Raw genomic sequence first — 10639 nt, forward strand, 5'->3', positions numbered from 1 at the left:
GAGAGTGCACCCAGTTACTGCCTCGTCCCAAATCACACACCAAAATAATCAACAACTGACATAACAGCACATCTCCACTGCCTGCTTTGTCCCAGGGAAGGTTATGGTAATTCCCATGTGAAAGCTGGGGGTTTTTAGCCCCTTTGGTTTTTTTTCTTTTGAGTCTTTGGTCTGACAGTTTGGGCTCTGCCACCTCTTTGCCTGTCCCCGGCACATCCAGCTCCTTATTCCTTGCAGCACGTCTGCAGTTCCCCTGCACTCCAACAAGCTGCCTCCTGGGGCCAACTGGGACAAGGACAATCAAAACCTGGAGCTCTGGCAGCCCCTTTTTAATAAAAGCAATCCCACAAACCTCCCCAAAACAACCAGCCCCTGGGTGTCACCATTACATTGATTTTTCACAAGCCTGACACTCCATCACTAAAACCACAACTGGTGCTCTCAGTGGGGCAACTTTAGATCTTACACAGAAAAGGCACAAAAAATAACAAAGAGCATTTGCTTATTTTACAAGGAGGTTTAAAAAGGATGCATCAAAAGTCACAGAAGACAATAAAACACCTGGAAGAAACAAAATGTGTAAGGTGAACTGTACCTGGCAGATTTTTTCCCAAATCTCATCACAGCCAGCTTTTTCTTGAAAACTCAGTGCTAAATCATAGTTCTCTGCTTCTGACCAAACAATCAGGGTGTCCTGTTTAAGATAAAACCAAGAAAATAATTATTCCTGAAACAGGTCTGCATTGCATATTAATCTCTAATCCCTTACAGCCAATGTCTACAGAAGAAAGTTTTAATTAAGTTACATTTGTCAATAAAAGAACATATGACACTAAAATACTAAATCACCTGTTCTGTCATAAGGAACATCAACTTAAACCTGCAGTAGAACAGTTTAAGTATTTTCATATTTAGTAAAGCTGAAACAAACCCCTAAGATTTCAGTTTCCTCCTCAGAAGGGGTTTCAGACAGCCCCAGCACTGACAGGAATAATGCCTGACGTTCACATAATCTGTTCTGAATTAAAAGACACACAGCCTGAATAATATAAACCTCCTAAGTTCTTACTAAAGTTACCAGCATCTTGCCAGCTGCTGCCATTTGAGCAAGGTTTTTTTTCCTCTGTCACTATTGTCTCCATCAATTCCATCCCTGCACTTGTACAGAAAAGCTCTGGAAGTTTCACTGGAATTTCTGAATAGACTAAGAAGTTTTTGTAAGAGGTTTTACTGGGACACTTGCTGCTGTACTGTGAGGAGGGTAGGTATGTACCCTGACATTTAAATACAGAGTTGATGTGGTTTAACCCCAGATGACAACTAAGGACCAGCCAGCTGCTCCCTCACTTCCCCCAAACCAGTGGGATGGGAAGGAGAAATGGAAAAGGTGAAACCCACAGGTTGACATAGTGTTTAATCCAGGTAATAAAGGAAAATATAATTAATAATTATAATAATAGCAGCAACCAAAAGGAAGCTAAAGAGCAGAATAAACCCCAGGACAGACAAGTGGTGCACAACACAGTTGCTCAGCCCCCTGACTGATGCCCCCGAGCAGGGATCGGCCCCTCCCAGCCAACCCCCCCAGTTTATCCACTGCCCATGGTGTTCAATTGTTTGGAATATCCCTTTGGCCACTTCAGCTGCCCTGGCCATGCTCCCTCCCAGCTCCTTGTGCAGCTCCTCACCTGCAGGGCATGGGAACTCCACAGTCCTTGATTTAAGGAAAGCATCGCTCAGCAACAACCAAAACATCCTGTGTTATCAGTGCTGTTCTCACCCTAAACCCAAACCACAGCATCCACTAGAGGAAGAAATTTATCCCAGCTGAAACCAGGGCAGCAGTTCAGCACCCTGCAGCAAACTCAGGTAAGTGTCCAAACTGAAGAGCTCTCTGCTAACTCTGCACCACAGTTGATGGGCTTCAGCAAAACAGTTCAACCTGCAACCACGTTTGTTGTTGACTTCCTGACCGTTACCGCAGCTTAAAGGCTAAAGTGGTTTTTAAATACTAGCCAGCCCTTGCTTAATGGTCAGTGAGGTAACTCACTTCCCACACTTACAATGTTCAATATTCACCACACAACCTAGCAAGGCTTGTTAAGTCTTTACCTTATGCATCACTTTTGCTGGAAACAAAATATTCAGAGTGGTATCTAAGCCTAGCAGGGAGATCCAAAGAAACACCAGAAAATGATAAGCTCATTGATTACTGTCTGTAAGGTGCTCATTATATCAAGAGATCAGCCTCCCTCTCCCAAAACAGGCCACACTAAAACCAACTCCATTTGCACAGACTCCATTTTTATTCCCTTTCTTACCAATTTTTACGTATTTCTTTGAAGAAACCAAGTTTTCCCATTCTGGAAAGAACTGGGCTCAATGAACTATGGTTTTAGTGCTGCTCATGAGAGTTGCTTATTTGTACTGCAGTGTCCTTGTTCCACTGGCACTTCTATCCCACAGCCACAAATGTTCCCAGGAGCCTCCCTGCTTTTGGGCCCACTCGTGTGCACAGAGGGTACAGCTCCTTACAACTGACACTGTTCTCACTTCCAGCTGTCCCCCCTCATCTCCAGCTCAGGGACAGCTGGATCTCTGTTTGCTGTGGGCCATTTTATAGGCAACAGTTGAACTGGGCTTCAAGGAAAAAAATACTGTCAACTGCAGGCACTGAACAGCCTGATCAGCTCCCTGATCCGGTTCTCTTCCAGAGATTAATCAAAAAAAAAAAAAAAGAATTATTAAGTACAATTTACAGCTGTTAAAAAATTCAAAATCTGAAATGTGTGTCTTGAAACATTCAGTGAAATGACTGATGCCCTGACACTCAAATCAATGCACTCCCAGGTAGGCTGAGGCTCAGAGGTGCTTCACTGAACAAAGGACACACATTCAGCAGCTCTATTCATAGCCCAGGATGATTCAAGTCAGAGAATTAGTGCAGTACCTTAAAATGACTCCAGGTATCCATAGGGACTGCAGGCAAAAATTTGTGAGAGTTCTCGAGTTACTGAATGGTGCTTCTTACAATCTGTACTGCCCACACAAAGCACAAGTTACATAAGCTTCTCCAAAAATATTTCAGAAAGACTGAGGGATGGTTTCATCAGAAGATAATGGTCCAAAACCAATATAAAGTGATCTGGCACACGGTTCCTGCACGACCTCAGCCAACCCCCGAGGAGCACAGCGATGCTGTGCCGGGTATTCCATATATCCATGGTGCTGCTCTGTCCACCAGCAACACTCCCCAGTTCACTCAAACACCACAGGAAGTCAAAAAAAATACTAATTCTGAACAAAAATTTCAGCTCCCAGCAGTTCAAGCCCCTCTTCAGTGCTGGTTTGCACAGTGCCTGCTGCTCCCCCTCTCCTTGTTCCTGCTCTGGCCCCTCACGCTGCACGGGGAATCAGATGGAGGGACAAGCTGATGGAAATTAATCCAGCAAGAGGACGTTTTCAGCTCCCTCAGTTCCTACATCTGACCTGCCACACAGTGCTGTGAATAGAGTGAAATAGGAGTGAAGAAGCCATCTGGCAACTGCTTTAACAGCCCCCCTGCAAATGTGTTAAATCCCAGCCTCGAGGAACTCGGATTTTGCCTCTAGCAAACGGCTCTGTTGTCACATGAGTGATGGCAACTCCGGGCAAAAGATAGGATTTGCACACATTTTCATCTCAGAGCACACCTAAAAAAAGTTAACATCAGAGGCAGCATTCCCAGCAAGGATTTCTGTAGCAGTTCCAGCTCTTCTGCCAGTCCTGCCAGGGAACAGCAACCTTGAGCAGAGGGTGAAACAACAAATGGGTGTGGTAACAACTTTTCAAACTGCTCCTGCAAGAGGCTCCAGAACACATGTGACCCTGCCCCTCGGCCAGTGTGGGGTGTTCCACGGGGGAACACACCTCCCAAAGCCTGGGCCCAGAAGTCCAGGGGGATCTCTGCAGGCTCTGTGTCCTCTGCATCCATGTTACCAGAGATTATAATCACAGACTGATGCACAGCACCCAAAAATCAGCTGGCTCCCTTTTTTCCACACAACACTGTTACACAAATCACAGTCTAAGAGTTAACTCTCCTCTAAGTCCATTCAAGGCATTTACATGAAGACAGATGTGTAGGCAGGGCACGTTTCCCTTCTGTCAGGAAACATCAACCTGGCTCTGGAAGTCATCAATCATTATTCCTCTTAAAAAAAGCAAACCCAAACTTCTTCAAAAGAGTGAACAGCGAAAAAAAAACCTTTCTGCCACAAGGACACAAAAGGATTAGAATCAGGAACAAAAGCCAACCAAAATAAACCTCAGCCTGAGGTTTTTCTAAACTATGACCTACCTTTTCCACGTGAAAAACGACAACCAAAGCTACTTAAGTCACTTGAAACTTCGCTACCAATCAAGTGAGAAAAGCTTTCAACTAATCAGTTGTATGAAGTTTCAGGAAATAGGGTGCAAAAGGAAGCGTTTTAAATTCTACAGGGACATAACCTGCATTTGTATTTTGATGTGTATTGGTTTCCCCAGTAAACAGGAAGCAGTGCAAGGCTCTGCAGAGCTCCACGAAGACCATCCTCCTTCCTGAGCGTGGCCCACCCAGGGACAGGCCTGTGGATGTCACCCACCTGACTCAACCCACCCAGAAACCACAGCAAACAGATCCTTCTGGAAAGGTTGGCCCAGGACTCCAACTCCCTCCTAACCTGAAGTGAGCCAACCCACGATCAAGAGATAAAGTTTCTTTCTCCAATTCTCACACTGTCACTAAAACTAAATCCTTAAAAGACGTCTCTCTTCGGACTCAGGAAGAACAAAATTACTGTTTCCCAGTGCTGAAACACTTCTGGGTGCCACAGTGATGAAGAACAGGAGCAAATACTGAACAAAAGGAACAGAGAATCTACTGCAGAACAAAGGAACAGACAGAAAAAAATCCAGAAAACCCAGGAGAACAATGTAGGCAGAGACACCAAAAATTAAAGCTGAAAAAGGGAAAACAATGAAAGTGATAAAAGCAGTAGAGGTTCAGTAAGCTGATTTTTTTCAGTAGATTAGCCAAAAATGACCTATTAACATAGCTCCCAGCTGCTTTACTGCCTTGTCTTGCAGCAGGTTTTCCCCAAGGAAAAGGAACCATGCAGGTAAGTCTCACCATGGCTCAGAGCCTTCCCAAGGACAGCACAAGTTTTCAGGGCTTAAAATAAAAACTGAACAGCAACAATAGTGAAAGAAGTCCCACAAATTCCTTTATGTTACTCCAGCAAAAGAACTCAAGAAGTAAATAAATACACTTCAACAGAACTGGCCAAAGAAATAATACAGCAATTATTTCAGACAGCTTGGGGTGGGAGACAAAAGTTACACATGTATGGTTCCAACTATTTTTTTCCTGTAATGAGTTCAATATTTATCCAACTTGCATACGTTATGTTCAAAGCCTGAGGTCTGAAATGCTTTTTCAAGACACACATTTTAATTTCTAGAATTCAAAGCGTTATAGCCCCTACAGGCTTCTAAGGAAGTTTTTCACCTCTATAAAAAACACCATCAACAGTTCCATGTCATCCCGTTTTCCTGAAAAACACAATTACTTCAAGCACAAAACAATTCCTCAGCAATCAGAAAAAAACAAAGCCTAGCAATAATACTTGCCTGCTGTTTTTGATATGCAGTATTTGGATTTATCTTCGATTCTAACAGTAGTGAACCTGAAAAAGGTACGAAGAGACATTTACTGAGTTCAACAAAACAAACATCTCCACTCCTCTCACACCACTGCCCGTGTGCCAGCCAACACAGGCTCAGCTTAATCCAAATCTTACAGAAAATCCGGGAGAACCGCCTTCTTTAAATATAACTCCCTAAAATAAGCCGGGTAAGGCGAAACTCCACAGAAATATCCACGCTAAAACGTAGTTCTCTCTTCTAATTTAGTCTAAAATTCTTTGCAGCGCTCTTTTCTCCCAAAACCTGGTGCAAGAAGCAGCTTGTTCAAAGGCCATTTACCAAACCTGCACGAGTTTGCAGCAGTTAAGGTGCTGCCCAGCATAAAAATGTTTTTGCCCAGGGAAGCCACGTGGGCGCTTGCTTTTATTCCCTTCAGCTGCCCTTCAGAAGTGAATCATTCAGATACTATACGAGGGGACTTTATCTTGTGTATGCAAGTAGTGTATGTCTCCTGGCAACAGCTCCAGAGCAATTTATCCCAGTCTTAGGTGGTTTATTTAGCACATTAGCACCTGTCGGCTGATGAAGTGGGGAGCACGTACCTCCCCACTCCAAAAAAGCCCCTTTAAGGTGACTTTAAAGCGCAATAAAACACGAGGAACGCCACACGGCTCGAGTACAATCAGGGAATTCCTGAAGGGGGAAAAAAGAGCAAGAAACAAACAACTTTTTGCAGCAGTAGGAAAGGGAGGTGGTGGTGGGGGAGAATCATTTCCAAAGCAAAGAAAATCATTCTGAAAGCGAACAAAATGTCGTCACACGTAACAACCCCGGCCCCGTGCAGGTGGAGGAGTTGCAGCTGGTCGGGGTAACTGCGTGGGGCTGAGTCAGGGCAGGGCCAGGTGGGGTTTTAAGGAAAGTTTTTCCCCCCGAGGGTGGCTGGGCACCGGGCACGAACAAGCACATGGTGGGACCGGCGGGGTGGGTGTGCTGCGCGGGGCCGGGGGCTGCTCATCCCCAGGGGCCCTTCCAACCCAGCGTATTCCACCATTCCAGGACTCCACGAACTGGGAGGGGGGGGGAAAGGAAGGTCTTGGGCCACGGTGGTAAACACTGCTGTGGCTCGTGGGGGGAAGGAAACTCCGCCCGGAGCCGCAAGGTAAGGGCAGGAAAGGGGGCAATGATAGCGTAATAACTACAATGCTCGTCGGGGCGCCCGGAGGGAGGCACCACGAGCCGAGCCCGGCGGCGGGGGGCGAGGGGAAGGGCCTGGGCAGCCCCGGCCACGCTCTCACCGTCCGACTCGGCGCGCACCAGCAGCGACATCCCCTTCAGCCGCTCCACGTAGCTGGAGGAGACGTGCCCGGTGCCCCTGTCGTCCCATTGCCGATCCTCGTTGAGCGTGTAGACCTTCACCCGCCGGCGGGTGTCCGACATGGTGCAGCCCCGGGCCCGCTCCGCCTCCGCGGGGGCGATGGGGCGAGGGCGGCGGGGAGCAAGCGGGGCGGCCGGGCCGCTCAGGGGCAGCGCGGGGCCTGCACCGCGCCGCTGTCCATGGCGGGTCGGCGCCGCCGCGCCCCGGCCCGGGCCTCGCTGGCGCCGCTCCGCCTCGGCAGCTACCACAGCGCCGCCGCCATCTTGTAACCCGACTCGGGCCGCCTTTCTCTTCCTCCCCGCCCGGCCACGGGCTCCCCTCGCAGGGGCTACGGCGGCCGCCCGCTGCCGCCGCGCCGCCGACGGGACGGCGGCCACAGGCAGGGGAGGGACGGAGGGACGGGGCGGGACGGGGCGGAGCCCGCGCTCGCTCCCTCACGGCCCCGGGCGGGAGCGCGGAGGCGGGGACAAAATGGCGGCGGCCCTCAGTCACAGGGGAGTGCGGGCCGTGTAACACCCCCCGGCTTCTGAAGGGGGAAATAGTTCAAGTGTGCCCCCGACGAAAAACTTTAAAAAGATATTTTTTTAACGTCTGTCTGAAAGCTGGTGCCACCGCTGACGAAGCACACGCCTCCCCCCCCCACGCCACAGAAAGTGCCACCCACAACCGTGACACAATGACGGGCGAGCTCCACAGCCCGGCCACGATAAATTTAAACGGCGCACGAAACACAAACGTTGCGTTTCATTTTTAGAAAAAAAAAAAAAAGTCCTTCCTCGTATCACAAAACAGCAGAAAGGTTATTCAGTGGCATCTCCTTACAGCAACAGCCACACTGTAACATACATTCTGTAGATGCCCTGTAGATCCCCAGAAAGCTCAAAAGCTAAACTGAAGTTGAAGCTGTCCTCTGAAACTTCAAAAAATCAGAGAAACATGCTTAATTATCCATTATAAACACTACAATTTAAGACAAACCACATGCCAGGCATCGTGGTGTCCGTAAATCTTAGTTTTACACACTAAACACCAGCTACACATCTCCTCTGTGCTACTAATAAAAAATAAATCACATGTCAGTGTTCACGTGGGAACAGGGAAAAAGGACACAAGTGATGCGAGAAGTCAAGCTGCGTGAAGCAGTGGGGACTTGGGGGAGGAGGAGAAGCTTGAAAGTGTCTCAGAACCCAGCTTTTGAGGCTCCAAAAGTAAAGGGAGATGGCAGGGCGAGTGCTCCTGAGGCCAGGGTGTGCCTCATTCCCAGACAAAGCCAGACTTCTCTGGCTCTTGCCTCACGGTGAAAGCAGTTACACCGGTATAGCTCTTATTTACAAGACTGGCATGTCTCTGCTGTAAGTTCGATCTTGTTCCAGAGGAAGGGAAAGAAAGAAAAAATTCACAGCAAAATATGCCACTCTGGGTGACTATGTACAACTTTTCCATACCTAAAAGAAACATTCTTTAGGCAGATTTAGAAAACTTGTATCTATGTAATATTTAAATCTCAGCTTTTGCCGATGTTCATTGTAACAGGCCTCTAAGATTTACCATGAATTTTCTTTGCAGAAGATGGCAGCTGTAAGATACGCCTCTGAGGAAACTATCATTACACTTAGCTTTAGCTGTATATGAACATAATTTAGGGTATTTTCGTCATTACGGATAAATAAGTCTGTAACTATACAAAAGACCACGTTACACCAGTAATTTCACCAACAATGATTTGAGAGTCACGTTAAGCAGTTTACAGTGGGGTTCCACTCTTACCCTCTATGCCATTTTTGTATTACACAGACTGATCCTCTCAAGGTTTTACACATTGGGCATATTTCTGCCTTAGTGAAAACTCCATAAAAAGAAAATACAAAAAGAAACTAAAACCCCCCTGGCCACAGCACACTGTTGCCTAAGGACATCTGCCACTCAGAAAACTCTCCCTCCCCTCTGCACGACTTCCATGTGTGCAAATTCTTATCTCACCTATCAGATCTTATCTATTGTGGTGAACAGCCATAGATAATTCTTATCTATTATGGTGAACAGGTACAGAAGGAGTAGAAGATACACCAGGCAGAATTGGCATGAAAAACTATTTATCCTGTTAAGCTGTGAAATAAATCCATGATCTCTCCAAGCAATGAAATCAATGACCTCTGCGGAAAAACATCACTCCAGAACACATCTGCATTGCATTCACTCAGATGTGGGGCTTCTCTTTGCACTACACAGCATCCAGGGGATTGTGAACCCCAGCGTGACCTGTCATCCATACCCACAACAAGCAAGTCCATTCTGGGGTCTTTGCCCGGAGAAGACACGCAACACATGCTAAAAGAGCTCTTATGTACCTGATTTAAGACCAGGAAAGCAAGATATCTGAATCTCTGCCCTGTAAGATGCACAGAAGGCAAGGCAGCATTTCCCACCATGGTGGTGCACCTGCCAGCAGCTCATCCCTCCCCATTACCATCATGGAGGCAGTGATGTTGAGCTCTCTGTTCCTCATCAAACACAGAGGTTGTGTTAGGCACGCTGCAGACAGAGCAACTCATCAACTGCCACACCACGAGCAACAGGGAGCTCCCATTTTTTAGTTTTGAGAAGCAAGACAGACAACTCGTTCCTAAATCACTTAAAATTTCTCACAGTGATATTAAGAGACTGCACCACTCCCTCTGGCATGGAATCCCAGAAGTACAATTAGGCCAGCTCTTATGCTTTTGATAGTTCTTGTAATATTTATTGCTGGCATTTAAAGATACCCCAGCTCTTTGTGCCCATGTGAAAATGTTGCCTCTGTCAAATAAAGGCATTTGTGGCCCTCCTGACCTGTAATGCTGCAACTGCTCAGCTTCACTTCGCAAGGCAATTCCTTTCAATTAAAGGCACTTGTGGCCCTCCTGACCTGCTGCCCAGCTTCTCTTTTCCAAGGCACTTCCTTTCAAAGGCTCCATTTAAGATGGGTCATTACAGGAGCTAATTATCTGGAGCAGCGGAGAAAAAAAATAAATAAATCACTATTTCAAACACGAAAAACCAGCTACTGCAGTAGGACTGAGCTGGCTCTGTCAAGCACTATTAACCCACCTGCTTTCTGCTCATGGCTGATATCACCTGAGAGCCCAATCCCTCCTGCCACGGTCCAACCTGCGCTTCCGACGGCTCCGGGGAGAACCCGGGATGTCTGATCCCAGCCCTGCCTTCCCTCCAGGAAGGCTCAGACCAGCACACGCTTTCTCAGTCCTTGGCTCCCATTGAGCTTCTCTCCTCAGGTAGGAGCAGCTGCTCTCTGCTCCTCCCAGATATTCCCAAGTGTGTTTTTTCCCCACCCCTTCCCATAGGGCCTGGAGGTTGTTACAGGTGCAGAAAGCCAGGCTGACTGTACAGGTTCTGCCACAGCAACATGAAAGTCTTTTTTCCTCCTTTATCATCCAACAAACAAGACAATCCCCAGCGCTCCAGGAGCTGATTTACTGGGAGCAGCACCAACAGGAGCCTTACAGAAATTTATTCTACAATAAACCTCGCAAAACCACTTAAATTGGGGAGATCGGGTTCTGAAAAGAGTTATCAGAAATGGAAACATCTGAGCTGCTG

The 10639-nt window shown here is 47.2% G+C and overlaps 1 protein-coding gene across 2 annotated transcripts in view; it reads right to left on the reverse strand.

Annotated features, from left to right (window-relative positions):
• PPP4R3B (protein phosphatase 4 regulatory subunit 3B) overlaps positions 1-7398 on the reverse strand; it is a 19024-nt gene extending 11626 nt beyond the window's left edge. For both annotated transcript variants that reach the window (XM_051792655.1, XM_051792654.1), the window contains exons 1-3: positions 6963-7398; positions 5653-5708; positions 596-694 (exon numbers count right to left, since the gene is read on the reverse strand). In XM_051792655.1, coding sequence (XP_051648615.1) covers positions 596-694; positions 5653-5708; positions 6963-7104 — 297 coding nt within the window. In that variant the 5' untranslated portion in view covers positions 7105-7398. The remainder of the gene's footprint in view (positions 1-595; positions 695-5652; positions 5709-6962) is intronic.
• Positions 7399-10639: the final 3241 nt, after the last annotated feature.

Source organism: Manacus candei, unplaced genomic scaffold (genome assembly GCF_025592945.1).
Source record: "Manacus candei isolate 608988 ecotype Guabito, Panama unplaced genomic scaffold, ASM2559294v1 h1tg000035l, whole genome shotgun sequence".
Taxonomy (NCBI): domain Eukaryota; kingdom Metazoa; phylum Chordata; class Aves; order Passeriformes; family Pipridae; genus Manacus; species Manacus candei.